This window comes from Taudactylus pleione, unplaced genomic scaffold, assembly GCF_031769625.1.
Source record: "Taudactylus pleione unplaced genomic scaffold, aTauple2 ptg001027l, whole genome shotgun sequence".
Taxonomy (NCBI): Eukaryota; Metazoa; Chordata; class Amphibia; order Anura; family Myobatrachidae; genus Taudactylus; species Taudactylus pleione.
The window spans coordinates 1,416,496-1,434,974 of record NW_028285428.1 but is presented as its reverse complement, the minus strand read 5'-3'; the positions used below and the strand labels follow the sequence as shown (position 1 = coordinate 1,434,974).

General features: G+C 36.1%; 1 protein-coding gene across 6 annotated transcripts in view; it reads right to left on the bottom strand.

The window, feature by feature from the left end:
• TTN (titin) overlaps positions 1 to 18,479 on the bottom strand; it is a 285,062-nt gene that overhangs the window by 198,021 nt on the left and 68,562 nt on the right. For 3 of the 6 annotated variants that reach the window (XM_088461212.1, XM_088461213.1, XM_088461216.1), the window contains exon 39: positions 549 to 824. In XM_088461212.1, the coding sequence (XP_088317338.1) occupies positions 549 to 824 (276 nt within the window). Of the gene's footprint in view, positions 1 to 548; positions 825 to 8,662; positions 18,358 to 18,479 lie in introns of those variants that run through there. The other 3 variants (XM_088461217.1, XM_088461218.1, XM_088461211.1) reach the window with 2 other exon arrangements.

Genomic DNA, 18,479 nt, shown 5'->3' with positions numbered 1-18,479 from the left:
GATTTTGCTGGTTTTAATCCTTATGTATTAGCTGTTATAAAAAAAAGCTTATATCACCTGTTTATATTAAAGTAAAAATTGCTGCCGATTATAAACTTTTAAGTTACAGTATTTACAACTTTTACAAAACCATATTTAGCCAACAACTGAATCTTCAATAGTTCATTTAATACCAGTAGAAAATTCTTAATATCATATCTAAACAAGACTCCTAAAATAAACTTATTCAAATAAAATAAGATAAATGAATGCATATAATAAAATAATAAATAAATAAATATGGCAATTGCCAGAAAGACTCTAATGAAGAATGGCATTTGCTTTGAAAGTCCTTTTGAAGTTTAAAGGATCAAAATACTTTCTCTGAATTTGCCAAATCACGCAAATTCACTATCACTAAGTGATCTTGTGCAAACAGATTGCCGAACTATAATTTTCCAAGGTTGCTTACGATGTCAAGAGGAGTTTCACAGAAAATCAATATTTGCTTAAAAGAAACATATGTCATTAGTGAGTGTAAGTTCTCATCTTTGTAGATGTTTACTCACCGGTTACAGTCAACGTTGCAGTTGAGCTTACGCTACCAAATTGATTAGAAGCTTTGCAGCTGTATTCACCGCAGTCAATGACTTGAGGTCTTAGAACTTCCAGAGTTGAAAGATAGTTAGAAGTCTTCACAGAGTGTTTGTCGCTCTCGTATATTTCCCGTCCAGACTTGAACCACTGGAACCTGATGTTGGGTGTGGGTTCTGTTTCGCAGGTGAAAAACGCAGAGTGTCCAACAGCTACTTCCACTGACTCAATCCTCTTCTTAAGTACGGGACCTTTAGAAAATGGAGAAGAAAATACAATCTAAGTATTTCCTCAGATACAATAAAGATTTTAAGAAAACAATAGTTGGAAAGTGAAGTGGAGTGAGCAATCCAGAAAAAGTAGTGAAGGGAGAATGGCTGTGGGGATGAAAGTATATGGTTAGCATTGTCTACTGTATTACATGATTGCACCAATGTGAAAAGTGGAATCACAGCCCTACTGCAAAACAATGTGAACATGCACAGGAAAGGTGGTTTATTAAAAAAAAAAAAATTAACAGCTGAAAATGAAAGAGTCATTAGATTATTTTCTCTGCAAGTGATTACTTTGAGCAAATTGAAAAAAGTAAACAAAAAAATAATAATTACACAGCATGCTTTAATTTCCAATTTTAAAACCATGATATCAAAATGGATCGATGTACAGAATTAAATTGTCACAGTGCAATGGTAATAAAAAGTGCTCGGTATGTGAACTATGCAGAACACTTCATCGGGTTTTGTGGATATGGGGATGGTAGTGACACAACAAGTAGGGTTAGCGATGCTGTAGATGCTGTTCTGACAAATAAAATGTATTGACTCAGAGTTATCAAAGGTTGTTTTTTTTTTTAAAAAGAAAAAAAATAGTATAAAAATATAGTAGAGATAATTTATGAAGCACAGCTGTGCCTCTGTGATTTTACTTCACTGCTTTGTATGCCTTCTGCCTTAGAAAACGCCTGACTATCCTATTAGCACAGAGGGATGGGCAGATCTCCAGAGGTACACAAACTATGTTACATAGTGCTTCAGGCTCCTGCTCCCTTTTGTTTTTCTTTTAAAATATTTATTGGTTTACCCCACATTTATGACTTACATTAATCAACAGAGTGAAGAAGTCTCAGGCCTGCCTTTATTACATGAGGCAAATTTTGTGTATTGCATCCCTTGGACTGTGCCCTGGAACAGCATTTCTACGCACAAGTACAAAAGGGAGATGCAAAACTGGTGTAAAACTGGAAGTTCTTTTGCAGAGTGGAAACAGTAAGGGATGCCACTAACAATACCCTCTCACTCACCACTTTATCTCAATAGTCTCGCTATAAAGATTTATTTAAAAAAACATAAAATTTGTGCACTGTTCCACAAAAATGAGGGGCATTGATACACCTAGAGTACTCTATACTTTACTAGGGACGCTCTTGAAACTTTTGCACTGTGCAATGGACGGTTTGTCCTTTGCATATGACCTCTGTTGTGTCAACTTTTGCTTTAAAATTAAAACCCTCATTATCACAGTGTGTTTTTACTTTAGGCTACTAATTTACATTGTTCCTTTTTGCTGCTGGCAATTACTTTTTAGAGAACAATAATGTATAAATGAGTTAATTTCTGCATAACAAGCAGAACATTTTCTGTTTTCTTCTTTTCTTAAAAATGAAAAACTGTAACAACCATTGATAACCTCAGGTCAGTCTAGATTCTAAACAAAAAATAAATAAATAAAAAACATTGAACATTTGATGTTATATCAGAAGAATAATTAGGACAAAGTTAGACTACATTCCACTAGAATGGCCTCCATATAGATGTTTGAATAATGCTATAATGGAGCATGAATGCGCTCTTGATTGTTACATGCGTTTTTGTAACAAAAAACTTTGTAATGGGCAACTATCACTGAACCATATCTGTCATGATTCTGAGTCATCGCTTTGCTATAGCACCAGACAGCAGCACTGTGGCAAATACTGGTACTACAGAGCAGCCGCTCTTGGGTCTGGCAGTTGGCCTGATTCAGTGTTGCATAATATTTGCAGCAATGCGATGTTGCAGCAAATGCTAATGCCGCAGGAGGCATGTGAAGTCTAAAGACGCCCACTGTTGGGATTGCAGATCCGAGTTCCGCATCCGAAAATGCAGCATCGAATCACCTTTGGTCAGCCATCTGAGTAAGCCAGAGCTTACTCAGACTGGCCGCCGAAACTCCTCTGCTAGGGCAAGGAAATCTGCATCAGAAGATGCAGACCCTGTCCTCAACACACCTACAAAATGCGGGTGACATGCTCCTGTTTTGTAAAATTGTCACCGTTAATGCCTTCCTCTTGCCCCCAAATGGCTGCAGCATGTCAATCACGTTACGGCTTAGGGGGCACTGCGAGGGATTTCACAGACACTGATTGGCACATATGCAGTACAGATCCTGCGCATGAGTTGATCAGCCACGAGGCCCAATTTCAGGTTGCACAGAAAAGCAGAGCCTCTAGGCATGCTTTGGTCTGGTAGGTGACAGAAATTTGACCAATGATTAAATATTATGTTTCTGAGTTCCTCTGGTGCATGTCCCGCAATGACCAAACAGCCTTCATTTAAAAAATATAAAGTTACAAGCATATTGGTTGCTATGGACTACACCACCAATTTTTACATTTTTCATAAATGTAGCCCATAGTCAGACAAAATATATATTTTAAGGGCTACACCCCAGACTAATTAGCCAAGTATTGGTAAGGGAACATAGCTCAGCCTTAAATTAGATATATGACCACATAGTTAAAAATTTAGAATCATAATGAATTAATTATTAGTTAAAGAAGACAAAGAACAATTCACAGACATAAAATATTAGTCTGATAATTTATTTTGGTAAACTCATTTTATAGCATAGAGAAAGGCAACCTTTGTCTCTGCATGTTTTGCTGAAATAAATGCATTTAATGGCTTAAAGTAAAAGTTTCTACCAATCTGTAATTTTCATGTGTTGCCTTCCTATACTATAACATCAATCTACAGTATGCCTTCAAAGTTAGTAGACATCTGTTATTCGCATTATTGTCCCCATAATCCAACCTCTTTTAACAACTGTGAGATGCGCTGATGTTGTTGATTTGCCAGCATCATTCAAAGCCTCACACGTGTACTCTCCTTGGTGCAAATCCATTTGTACTTTGTTGATTACTAATGTATAGATATTGTTTTGTTGTGAACACGTGAACTCTATGCCTGAAAACAACAGTCTACCCATAAAGTACCAACTAACAGTCTTAGCACTGCTTATGGTTGTTTTGAAGGTCACACAATCTCCATCATTAGCATCAGTGTCCAATAAACTTTCTATTATTAATGGGGCCTCAGATTCTCTAAAAGCCTCTTCCTGATATATTTCTTCCAATGTTTCTCTCTTTTTCACCATCTCTACATGTCCCTGAACCAGGGCAGCAGAATATCTAACTTCATCTGTGTAAGCTGCTGCACCCACATCCTTAATTTCCATATTCTCCAAGACAACACTAGGTGTCTGCTTTGGAGGCATGTGTTCGAATTCTCCTGATTCTATAGATATACCAAGCTGCCTGGTTTCTAGGTTTTCAATAACAGAACCATAGGCCTCATGGATCGTTGGTTTATCTAACACACTAACTGCCAGCATTTCTTTTCGGTGTGTACTGGTAATCAGGACTTTTTCCTGCCTGGAGATAGAAACCATTTCTGTTCTTTCAGCCTCCAAGATCTGCTTTTCTTCAGCTAATACAGCCCATAATGCAGCTCTCAGGTCAGACTTAAGGTTAGAACTTTGGGGATAGACCCTTGGAATTGATAAAGTAATTTCCTCAATGCCAAAATTGCTTGTTGTGATCAGGTAAGTGCATAAGATATGTTTTGATTCTTTGGTTATTATAATGCTTTTAACTTCTACGTTCTCTACATTATTCAGCATTTCTGCAGAAAATATATGTGGCTTGGTATGCAATGCTGAGTGTAAAGCATTTTTTAAATGAGGTTTGATTTCTAGACTAACTATCTTTGGATATTCAGAGACTAGGAGCTCTTCTTTATTAAGGATTTCTGGATCAAATACTTTGGGTGCACTTGTTGGGTAATTTACTTGAGTTTCCACTATTAAAGTTTCAATTCCTGATTGTTTTATGATTTCCAAGTTTTCTTCTTGTATGGCGTGTTTTTCCTCGAGGACTAAAGGTAATCTTATCGACTGCCCTTCCTGAATTCTTGATGCCAAATCTAGTTGGGCTCTGTCTAAAAGGCTTACACTTTCTATGGGAAATCCATGGCTTTTAATGCAAGTTGTTTGTAAGGGGAATGTCATTTCATGTGTAACTTCACAAATATGCATGTGAGTGTCTGGTACAACATTGTCATGTCTCTCATCGATGGTCCTAGTTTCATTTGTGGTACACAGCTTTATTATAGGTTGGTAGTCTTCTTTCTGTAGGGAAGCTTTTTGCTCTTTTTGTGCTGCAATGAGGACTTCTTTTGGCATTAAAAAAACATCTTCCACAGTGTTAACACATTTGTGCTGTTGACGTTCCAAAACAGAAGTGGCATCTATTCCTTCAGGGAACATTTGCAGTGCTTCTAGGGCTTCTCCTGACAGGATATGTTTTTCCTCTAAAGCTAAACTATAAGTGTAGATTTTCTCCATTTTGTCTATTGCAGTATTTGGCCCAGGTTTTATGAAAATCAGATTTTCTTCTTTGGCTAACAATAATTCTGGATGTATGGTTTGGAGGTTTAAAAGTGGTGGTTGTTCTTTGGTTGAACTCAGTTGCATTTCCTTCCTAATGCTATGTATTTGACCAGCATCTTCAGACAAAATGGCAAGTTGTGTTTCAGTCAATGAAGAAAGTAGGAAGACTGGTTTGTTGGTGAGCTCAGCTTGGTCTTCAGAAGGTATATTAAAACAAAATGGTTCTTCGCATGGTAATTGTGCATTAGTGTCTACAACTTGCACATGCATCGGCAAACTCTGTTCTGAATTAAGCTCTGCAACATTCACCACCTCACGCTCAGGGATAGGAGATGTATGTTCACATGGAATCTGCTTTCTTTCTTCTGATATTACACTGCTTGCTATGAGTTTATCTTTGATGAGGAAAGCTTCACCTTTAGATTCTTTTAAGTAAAGTTCTTGCTCCTTCAAAAAAGTTTGTTGGGAATTTGTTACAGATATACCTAATGGGTCTGAAGCAACTGCCTCTGCTGTTGTAAGCAAATGTGGCATACCTATTGCCAAGAGCTCTGGACATTCTTGCCCAAGCAGTTGCTCTTTGGTGAGCTCCTCAACAAACTCCACATTGTGAGTATGCAAAACTTGTTTGCTCCCTTGTGTGGGTGTTGTGGACACTGGTTCCTTAGCTGGAAAAGACCCAGTCATGGCACATGATATTACATGTTTTTCTTCTGCTATGAGTGAGATATATTTTGACTTTTCCTCACTTGTGAAACCTAACTGTACTGTGTTTGGATTGCTAGCATTTAGTTGTGTTTCTTTATCTGCTTTTGTGGTTTCTTCAGTAATCGGTACATGTACAGGCTGGGTTTGGGTCCTAGGTAAGTCTTCAATAATAGGACTCATGATTTCTTTGATATGCTGCTCATTAACATCTCTATGTTCTGTGACCACTGATGCAGTTAAAGGGATCTGTTCCTTTGGTGTAGAATCAAGACAAACGACTTGATGCTCTGAAGTCAAGACTTCCTGAATTACATCAACTTCCTCACATTGTGCAGAATATTTACCTTCAATGCCAATCGTATACAACATCGTATCAAGTTCCTGTAGTTCACTGCTTGCTATACCCGGTAATTTAACAGCATATAAGCGTGTTTCAGTGGTCTCATCCGCAGAAGCTGTCTTATAAGACTTAATGCTTTTTGTTTGAGGCTCTTTGGTAACAACACTTGTGTCTTGGACTACAACTAGGTCTATGGTGCAGGATGCCTCGCCAAGACTGTTAAATGCTTTGCAAGTATAAGAACCACTGTCTTTCTGCTGACACTTGTGCACTGTTAAAGACCCACTTCCATCTTCCTTATAGCAGATAGTATGATGTTTCCCAGGCAATACCTCTTCATTATTCTTAAACCATTGAACTTTAGGCTTTGGATTGCTGATAATTGTATATTCAATAATAGCTTTATGATTTTGAGCACAACTAACAGGTTCTGGGGGCTTTACAAAAGAAGGTGCACACTGCTTATCAGTGAGTTGTGATGAAATGCCGACCTCCAAAGTTGTCTCTAGTTGTTTGCTAATCTCTGTGCTCTTTTTGTGCTCTACGGTGAGATATGAGCTACACATGGTCTCGCCATACACGTTAGTGGCAATGCACATATATTCTCCCTCATGCTCTATGTTCACATAAGGAATAATGCAACTGTATTCATTATCATAACAGACAAATGTGTAAGACTCACTAGCTCTGAGCCTATGTCCATTGTGCAGCCACTGGAGTTTTGGCTTGGGAAACTCACTAATAATTACTGATAACTTGGCTACATCCCCTATTTTAGCATTCACTGGCGCAAGTTGCTTAAGGAAAACTGGAAAGTTAGCTTCCTTTTTAAAGTCTAGTTTGCTTGAGTAAATTGAGGATTCAGGCATAGGTTCAACAGTTCTAGCTCTAGGTTTTAACTGCAGGTCACTGCTGTAGGATTCTCTGGTCTCCTCCTCAGTAGATATTATAAAAGAGTTAGATATGTCTGTACAAAAAAGAAAGTGGATGACATTATATTATTATATTTCCTACACCAGAATATTGAAAGCATATATATTTGGCTTTATGAAACAAAATATAAAAGTTTGTTTACAGTAAATCCATTTTTATAACCGGCTCAGTTTTCTATCCAGGGAATGTATAAAATCCTTATACAGTAAAAACAAATTTTAAGGAGGACTTTACAGTACCTACAGTAAAAAAGTAAAAAAGGGTTCTGTTTCGTAACTCATACCCTCCAATTTATTTGAAAAGCACTGCTGTTATTTTTGCTGCTGCATTATGGTGGAAATAAACCACCTTAAAGTTATTTGTAGAGTATGTATATTACATGTCTGCAGGAGAATCCAGCAGTTGTTAATCAATTGAGCTGAAGATAAACCAATCTGGCCTTCCCCTAATCCCTGTTTGATTAATCCCTGTTTGATTCATATACAGGTTGAGTCTCCCATATCCAAATATTCCAAAATATGGAATATTTTTAGTATGACTGAGATAGTGAAATCTTTGATTTTTGATAGTTCAATGTGCACAAACTTACTTTGAGTCACAAAATTATTGAAGTTTTGTATAAAATTACCTTCAGGCTGCGTGTATAAGGTGTATATTATGAATCATAAATGCATTCTATGTTTAGATTTGGGCCCTATTCCTAAGACATTTCAATATGGTATACAAATATTCCAAAATACAGAATATTCTGATATCCAAAATAGCCTTGGTCCCAAGCATTTTGGATATGGGAGACTCAACCTGTACTACAATAGACATTGATAGGAAACCAACTGAGCTCTATGCCCTTTGATAACGTTTACATTTTAGAAACAGATAACCTTTAATGCTGCAAAGAAGCTAAAACTTTAATAACAATAACAATAAAAAAAATGGTATTCAGAATTGAAAGGATATGAATTAGACAAACAGAGGTGAAGTTATCCATAAGATACACAATATGCATTATGATATTATATTATTTTATTATAATGTTGCTTTGGATCACACTATCTGTGTAACATGTATCACAAGATGTGTGGAGAAAGCCTAACAGATGTGCCAAAATTATTATTGTTTAAATAACAAGTTACAACTTTTATTAGAGATACAGAGAGAGATGCACTAAGCTTTAAAGAGTGATACAGTGGAGAGTGATAAAGTACCAACCAATCAGCTCCTAACTGTCATTGTTCAAACACAGCCCTAAACTGACAGGAGCTGATTGGTTGGTACTTTATCATTCTCCACTTTATCACTCTGCAAGGCTTCTTCCCCATAATACTGTATATGCAATAGAATGTGCAAAAGTAGGGGTTAAAACTAGTAAAAGAAAAAAGAAAATAAGGCATACACCAAATGTATGTTTCATATTATTTTATTGAATGAACACAATTATACCATGATAGATACAAACAGAAGCATAATATTGAAAAAACACATATTTACCCAGGTGGCAATATGATGTTTCATTTTACATGATGATGTAAGTGGTTTTTATACTTTTGTTTTCCACCAAAAGTTATATTACTTTTTTAAATTATAAATTTTTTGCACTATTTACAATTAAATATAGCACAAAAGTAATTTGAAAGAAACTACAAAATACCTAATACAATCTGGTACGAGCATGATAGACAATCGCACGTTTATCATGACTGTTGATAATTAGTGCGTCCAGATTTAAAGTGTAGTTTCAAGAAAGCAGTCAGGTCGCATTAGCATAAAATCTCAGACTTCAAGTTAAACGAATTACATATTACTACTTACTGTATTAAATTTTGTATTAAAATTCCCCTTTCAAATCATGTTTTCTAAATGGCTACTTTTGCTCCTATAACTCACAGACTAATATCTCTTGCTGAAATATGGCACTTAGGGTTTACTTTAAATAGCATTATAGGGGAGTTCAGAAGATGCAATCTGACACTATAACCAAATACAGACAGCTGACTAATAATAGAGAACAAAATTACAATGCATACATTATAAAAATGATAATCACACAGTTGGATATCTTTAGATGAATTAAATAACTAGGACAAGATATAGACTAATAAAGCAGTAACAAACATTTCAATGTAATTTTAGGTAACTACAATACATTAACACAATGCAACACAAGTGTTTGCAAGCAGAACATATACAATGCTGCATTGCTTTATGGAAACATTTTTTTTTTTTTTTAGAGATCTATTGATGATAATGTACCCATCGTCTACACGTAGTGTGAATAACCATTTTTGTGGACTGGAGCAAGATTTATGAGAATGCAAACTATCAATTTGGTTGTTAATGGGGGACAGTCCTCAAGGAATAGAAGCTAAGGGGTATATTTCCTAAAGTGCGGGTTTGTAGAAGTGGAGTTGTTGCCCATAGCAACCAATCAGATTCTACTTAACATTTATCTAGCTCCTTTTAGATAATAGCTAGAATTGCATTGGTTGCAACATCTCCACTTCTAAAAACCCACACTTTAGTAAATATACCCCTAAATGGTGTCACTGTTTTTTAGTAAACAAATATGCTGCATTCTCATGGATTCACTTCCGTATTATAGTAAGTTCAACCACAAACTAGCATGTGTTACATTATGTGTAGATGATAAGTCAACTTTCACTCTGATTAAGGAATTATCATTGGAAATCATATGTAGTAAAGAAAAAAAACAACACAACAATCAGCTCTAAACAACTATTAGTCCTAATGTCCTAAACATATATTACTACTAGAACTACTAGAACAACATCTTCCCAGTAATAATTATTTACACAAAAATTTAAATATTAAACCCATACTTGTTTCACCAGCGAGTCTTGTTTTTTTTTTTAATTTGGAAACACACTGTAATGAGAAGCTAACGGCAGTGATCGCTTTATTGACACCGTGTGTCATCAAGTTTTATAGAGTGCAAAATTAATAGCTTTCAAAGTAGCAATCATTTTTTTATATACGTATTATTTATTATGTTACTATCAGTGAAGCAACTGTCTCAGCAGATCCCTCCTTATTTGTAGCTACGCATTTATATTGGCCTCCATCCTCAGGAACAGCATTTTCTACTATTAGCTTATGGTTACCAGTTTGTTCTTCTTCGAGTATATACTTTTCACCCTGAACCAAGTTATCATCCTTATACCAAGAAACATCTGGTTGGGGGGAGCCAAACACTATGCATTGGAAACATGCACTTGCTCCAATTGAAGCCGTTGAATCCAAAATTGGTTGTAGGAATTTGGGCGGTGATGCCGTGACTTGAAACTCAAAACAACAACTCTCAGAGTCCTGGCCTTTAAACTGTATGTCTTTTTCTAGAGAAGGATTATCAAAAACATCAAAATTTATATTTAAGCATTTCTCACCACCTTCTTCACATTCACCTCCAGCGACAGCTACCAACTCCAGAGCTTTATTCACATCATTAGGATCCCCTTTGAATTCAAATTCAACTTGTATTTCTTCTTGATTCTCACTTGAAACTTTCTGATCCATAATCAGGTTAAATGGCTGAGCCATGCCATCATCACCTTCAAAGGGAATTATGTCTGAGTCCTTCAATTCTTCTTTTGAAGAGTCCACATCTGCCCCAATCACGCCTAACATAGCCTTGCATGACACCTCACCAAAACTATTCTCTGCTTTGCAAGTGTAAGTCCCTGCATCAGAAGTTTTCACTCCATGTATCAGAAGACTTTGTTTTTCTCCTTCCACCCTTATAACATATCTCGTAACATCTGGCACAATCCACTCATTTTCTTTGAACCATTTTACCACTGGTGTTGGACTGCCAAAAACTGAACATGTAAATTCGGCATCCGATCCTTCTTCTAAATTTAGGTCTGAAACCGTCTTAATAAAACGAGGTGGTTTTTCAGTTATTTCAAAGTTTATCTTTACGTTCTCACTCTCTCTTGTGTCGCTGGCTACATTTTGGCCATCATAAGCCAATGGAAGCACATCAAGGGAAATAACCATGCTTTTACTATCTTGACAAAATTCTGGAATAGTAAGGATTTTGACTTGCTTCTCAAAGTCTCTAACTTCACTTTCATCCAACTCAACTTCCAAAAGTATTTCTTGAGGAGAAGGTGACCTTGATGTTGTATATTGCTCCATATCAAACTCCATAACATGCTGATGGGTTACAGGTGGTGGTAAAGCAAATGATTCCCCATCATGAGGCAAAACTTCCACCTGGGCAAAATTTTTGGCTTCCCCCAAGGGATTCACAGCAATACAACTATAGTCCCCACTCTCGCTTATCTGAATATTGTAAATTTCCAGTGTATGCACATTTCCTTCTTCTCCTATTTTAATTCTCTCTTCTTTTTCAAGTAGCAATGAATTTCTATACCACTTCACTACTGGGGTGGGAATACCCACAACTTCCACAGTAAAGGTCAATGTACTATTTTCAAAAAGCCGTTTTTTAAGGAGGGCTTTAATGAATGCTGGAGGCATTTCAACTTCTTTGGTTGGGTTTCCTTCAAGTTTTTCTGAATCCTTTAGCATATTGTGAACATTTGGAGTGCCAGTGTGTTTCTGTACAGGAGCTGCAGAATCCGATAGCATCTGACTGTCTGCTACACCAGGATCCAGCATTTGTTGAACTGGTGTAAAGTAGTGGTCTGGAGAACTTGCTGGAGTAAGAAATGAGTCACTTAGTGGAGAATAAAACCTCTCAGTGGAAGATGGCGGAGTGAAAAATTGATCAATTTCTACAGCTTCATCACTAAAGACACTACCAGTTTCAATTGACATCTCCGATTCAGGAGAAAAAGGGCGAGCAGACTGATTCTTATAAAATTCATACACCGTGTCAAAGGTAACGTCTTCAACTACCAGGGATGTTATGCGTTCCTCCCAAATATCTTTCCTGCTTTTTGCTTCCTCTGGTGGTAAAGATTCATGTTCTGCACTAATAGGGGATTGTGGCAAAACACATTTTGCATCTGATGGCTTTGTGTCACTAGGATGCCCTGAATGACCATTTCTAGAAATACTAAAATTTTCCTTCTGGTAATAATCTTCTTCAGTAGTTTCTGATTTATTATCTTGTCTATTGAAACTTTGCCTGTGTGTTTCCCATTCAGAGTTGTCATTGCTAACTGACATCAGATAGTCATTAGCTAACAAATCTTCCCCCTCAAAAATTCCAAGATATGAAATATCATCAATTTCATTCAGATTTTGTATTTCATCCTTTTTAACTAATTCATCCAAATTTAATCTGAACCTGTTTTCCTCCTGAGGTTGTGTTTTTTCATTTTTAATTTCTTCACAAAAATCTTTCTTTATTTCATTAGTCTCCTTTTTAAGGTCAACTACTTTTACCTGTAATGGTTTTGGTCCAGTATCTGTACCAATTGGAGTTTTAACCACAGAACGTCGTCTTTGTGGGACTATTGGTAACTCCTTCTTTACAACAACATTTACTGCCTGGTCAGTGGAGGTGGTTTCAATGGAAGCATTCTCTTGTGTCGTTGTTTTACTGTCAGTATCTGTTACTGGTTTATGTTTTACAAAAGAGTGCCTTCTTTTTGGCACAACTGGCAAGACTTTCTTCATGTCTTTATTTTCACCAATTTCTACGGATGAATTTCTGCGCTGCTCAACAGTTCTCCCTTCCATTGGATTGTTCTCGAAATTAATAGAGGATCTACGTCTAACCAAAGAATGTCTTCTTTTTGGTACTACTGGCAATTCCCTTTTTGCACCAGCATTGTCAATATCTTTAGTTATTGAACTGAGGCTTTGTTGTATAGTATTCACTTTTACAGCATCCAGCTTAATTTCAACTGTATCATTGCTTTTAATCTGTAAAACTTCAGTTACTAGCTCCTGACCCAAGTTTTCACTGGCAAAAACTGAAATGTGTGAGTTTATTGCCTTATTTGATGGTGCAGTTGTGTCTTCATCAAGCTCTTTTTTCATAATATCTTGGATACAACTTTTTATGTCCTTGACATTCTCTGCATGGTCATCAATATTAGCAATAACAGCACTGTCATGGACATTTGCGACATCTGCACTGTCATAGGTAGAAGATACCTGCTGAGCATGGACTTTGTCCTTTCCTTTTCTTTTCTTTTCTATACTTTCCTGGTTAGTTTGTTCACAGACATTAATCTCCAGCTGTGTGAGTTTATCAGACTCAGGTGTATCATATTCTATTAACTGTGATATATTTTCATCTGTTTCAGTGTTATCTTTGGAAACAAAATCATGTGTCCTGCTGTCTAAGGCATCATGATTACTATATGACACACATTTGTCATCTGTCTTTTGATCAATGATTTTTTCCAAACTCTCTAATTCCTTGCTGCTACTGTGCCATGTAACCTGTGGCTCCGATTCCCCTGATATTATACATTCCAAAACTGGACATACCTCTTCTTTAACATCTACTTCTTTTTCATTTTCTTGCATTGTTTCCTGTGCCTTGCTAAAGACATCAAAGCCAAATGTAAACTTGTGTTTAATTTTTTGAGCATTATTTGTAGATTGTGTTTCCTGGTGAACTTCAATTGTCTGGAAACATTCTTGTACTTCTTCTTCATTCTCAGGAATGGGAGTAGGAGCAGTTACTTTAATTTCCACAGGCAGAGATAAGGATAAATCTGATTTGCAAGGTATGTCATGGGTTAACTGTGGAGGCTGAAGGCTTAATCTATCAACACTATCTAAAACACGTTTTTCCTCGGCATCGGCAAAAAAGGACACAAGCTCCTCATCTTCACCTTCAGTAAAATGTTTGGAAATGAGCACCTCACATTTTATTGCCATTTTAACTTCATCTTGATCTTTTTCTTCTCTGCTTTTAACCTTAAGTTTGCCAACTGTTGTGTCAGTCCCATATTGGTTAAATATTACACATGTTATGGAACCATCATGTTGAGGAAGAACAGAAGAGAATGTTAAAGTAGACTTGGTTTCTGTGGTGACTATGTCAAAGTCTTCATTACGGGGTATGGATTTGTCATTATTGTACCAAGAAACTGTTGGTTGTGGATAACCATGGAAATGACATGTAAATGTGCATGAGTCACCTTCAGAGGCTTCTTGAGAGCCAATATCATTAGTAAACATAGGTGGGCATGGAAATAACTTGTCAGGCACAGACTTTTCAGAATCATCATAGATCTCCTTTCTGATCTCAGGTTCCATTTTATGAATGGTTGTAATCTCTGTTTCCTTCAATGCTGCCAATTCTAACTCCACATCCTCTTTCTCTTTGGGGGCATAAGTATCATTATCTGTCTTGTCTCTTTCCATTCCAGAACATTTTTTAATAACTGCATTGACTTCATCGGTTACTTCATTTGTTTCTTCATATTTCTTCATTGTCATTGTCTCTTCCTGCTTTTTATGGCCAGACAAAAATTCTAAGTCTATATTTATTGAATCAAGTTTCATTTTAGACATAATTGGTTCATTCATTTCAATTGATTCATTTAATTCTAATTCAGCATATTCATTTTCTGCTGGGAGACTAGTATCAATAATTAATGGTTTGAAAGTGAAATCAGATGATGCTATTGACACTATTTTCTCATTACTAGCCAAAGGAACATAGTCCTCCTTCTTAGTATCCCCCTCCCTAGATATCTCAGGAATAGATTCTTCTTTGCTGTCTTTGTCAGATGTGTGCAATTTCATTATTTCCTGTTGGTTCTGTATAATTGGAGATAAAGCAGATTTTTGTTGTATTCTCGATGTAACCGGTAGATGCATTTCACCGGAATTTTTCAATTCTGATTCAAAATCATCAATTAACTGTTTAACAATAGGAAGGTCCTCTTCTATAAGTTTTATATTCTTCGGAGTGTCCAAAGGAAAATTGTTCTGTACCTTTTCATTTTTGTTTCTAAATATTTCTTTACAAGGTTGATTGTCTATACCGACTTCAAGTTTCTGCTGTCCATTTCCTCCCTGTTCCTTTTTGCGTGTGCATGATTGAATTAAATCTGATTGTAGCAGTTCCTGCAATATTCTACTAGATTTGTCACTCTCAATGGATCCTGCAAATTCTATTTCCACATTACCTTTTCCATCCTGGACATCTACTTTGCTTATTGATGATGTAGATGATATATTCATTTCTTCATATGTTTGTTTTTTCTGACCTTCATCTTTTCTATGGACTCCAATAACTCCATTGGATTCTAGTTTTTCTACTTCTATATGCTGATGTGCCGTTAAATGCACTAAACTAGCTTCTGAACGCTTTTGTAGTATTTCAGATGTAACAGACTTGTCTATATATACAGAGTGTGGTATTATTTTAGCTGTAATTGGTTCATACATTTCAACTGGTTCTTTGAAACCTAAATCTCTCTCATCATTTTGTACTACAACACTCTTACCTAATGGTGTAACATCTGTTTCCTCAATTAATACATTGCCTTCATCCAAAGACACAATTTCTCTGTTTTCTTCATCCATTTTCATACCTTCTAGCTTAGCTTCCTGAGTGGTTGAAGGCACTGATTTAGTTTCAAGCGGTCCCTGTAAATATCTAGATTCAACAGATTTATTCATTTTGACAGGTTCTGATGATTCTAATTCACTCTTATTAATTTGTTTTTGGTTATCACTCTTAACTATTGGCTTGATTGAACTTTCTGCTGCAAGGTTTGATTGGTCTTCAATATTATCTAATAGAAACTGCTTCTTATTCCTTACTTCTTCATTAAAAGTCCTTGTGCTTTCTTGAGTGACCGTCAGCATTTGATACAGTTTAGAATTTTCTTGCTTCTTTATTGGCGCTGTTCCATTTATAAAACTTGGTTCATAATGTTCTTGAAGTATTCTAGGTGTAATGGGATGTATTGATTCTGGCAATTCTAACTGTACCTGATCACTTGTTTTTTCTACACCAGCACTGTTAGACAATGACGTAATAGAACTAAATTCTGCAATGTTGGATTGTGTTTGAACATCTTCTATAGGACATTCCTTGGCTTCTTCATTTTTTGAGAAATGCTTATTAAAATAACTTTTACTGGATCCAGTCAATTTATTAGATGTCTGCAGAATATGTTCTTCTTGCAGCCTGTTGTCGTAACTTGAATATAAAGTACTAGCCTCAAATGGTCCTTGTCGTATTCTAGACTTCACAGGTTTATTAATTTTAATTGGTTCTTCTGGTAATTCTAGGGTGTGCCTTCCTTCTTGTTTTTGGACTGATTCAACAAATGACTGATTGGAAAAAGTTTGTATCTTTGCTGGAAATTTTAATTCTTCTTGTACCTTCCAAGGCAGCCTTTTATTCTCAGTTTCAGTTTCATTGCTAAGTATTTCATTAAAAGTGCTTGTATAGGTCTCAGTGACTCTCCGTGGCTGATGCAGCTTAACTTCATTTTGGCTAAATATTTGGGCTGTTCTACGCACATAACTGATTTCTGAACGATCTTGAACTACTTTAGATTTAATAGGTTTGTTAATTTGAACAGACTTTGGTAATTCTAACTCTCTGTTTTTCTTTTCTGTTGCCTCATTGTTAATGTTGATTGATAAATTAGGAGGAAAAATGGCCAATTCTCTGAATTTTGATAGCTCCTTCTTATCCACTTGTTCCTTTTTCTGTTGTTCATTCATCTCCATAAATATTTCATGAAAGGCACCTTTTTTGTAGTCACAAACTGTCTCAGAGGTATCCAATTTAATTTTTTCTTTATGTGCCATTTTATGTGTAGATGAATCCAGAGGGCCAGGTTTGGGCATTTGTTGCAGAACTCTGCTAATTTTGTGTTCTTGTATTTGCTCAACAGTTTCAGAAAATGTGTCTAGATCAGCCTTAGGCATTTGTTGTTGGACAGTGCTTATCGTAGATTCTTGTTTTTGCTCTATAGTTTCAGAAAACATGTCTACGGCAGATTTAGGCATGTGGTGTAGGACATTACTGATGTTAGGTTCTTTTATTTGCACTACAGTTTCAGAAACTGTGTCTGTGTCAGTTTTGGGCATTTGTTGTGGGACACTGCTAATTTTAGGCTCTTGTATTTGCTCTAATGTTCCAGAAAACGTATCTAGGACAGGTTTAGGCATTTCTTGCAGGGCACTGCTAATTTCTGATTCTTTTGCGTGCACCATAATTTCAGAAAATGTGTCTAATTCAGCGACTTTTCTCCCATAGCTAGTATCTTCTGGTACATCCAAAAAGGTGCTGAATTTGTATTTTTCCTTCTCAATGTGATAACTTACTGAACTTGTGTCACTTTGAAAAGACTCCAGGTCTATATCTGAACATACATCAGAAGAGCACATGGAACTCCTGCTTCCTCTTGCTCTTTTAATTTCCCGCAACTTTTGCATCTTTGTTTGAATTTCTTTGTCTAACAACTTATCGCTTTCAGAAATTTTTTTACTGAGACTTTTGTCATCGGAAAATATTTTTTCAAAGCTTATAGTTTTGACAATCCCTTTCTTAGGATAATGGCTTCTCAATATTTGTGTTTCCCTCCGTTTATCAAAGGGAGACCCAACACACTTGAGGTCAACTTTTAATTTGCTTTCTCTTTTTTTCTGAACTAGAGAATCAATACTTTCATGAGTTTTCTCAGAATATCTCAGAAAATCTAAATATTTTGGATTCTGCTCTTCCCTCAGAGCCACAAGCAATGAAGCTGTGCTCTCAGCTGAGCCTTCACTGTTGACTGCAAATATACGATAACTTCCAGAATCTTGATCCTCTACACTTTTAATTAACAAACTACATTTATGAATGTGCATATCACTTTCTGTCTTAATTACCCTGCGCCTATCTCTACCAATATGTTTATTATTGTGAAACCAAGAAACTTTTGGCAATGGGCAGGCAACCAGTTTACACCGAAAAACTGCAGGCTCTCCTTCTAAAACTGATCGAAACTTTAACTTCTGTGTAAAGGAGGGCTTTATAAATTCTGACCAAGAACCAATTGATGATGTCCGACTTGCACATCTTTTAGAGGAGACAAGTCCATGATCCAAATAATCTTCTGTATCTGAAAAGGCACCTCGTAAATGTCTTCGGTTTTCACTCTCATTTTCCATCTCCTCATTGAAAAATAACTCTATTAAAGATAAAATATGTATTTTAAAAAGAGGTCGCTTCCTCAAATACTTGAATTTAAATGAAATATATTTTTTCAACTCAATAATATTTTTTTATATTTATCCATGTATAATTCATGCT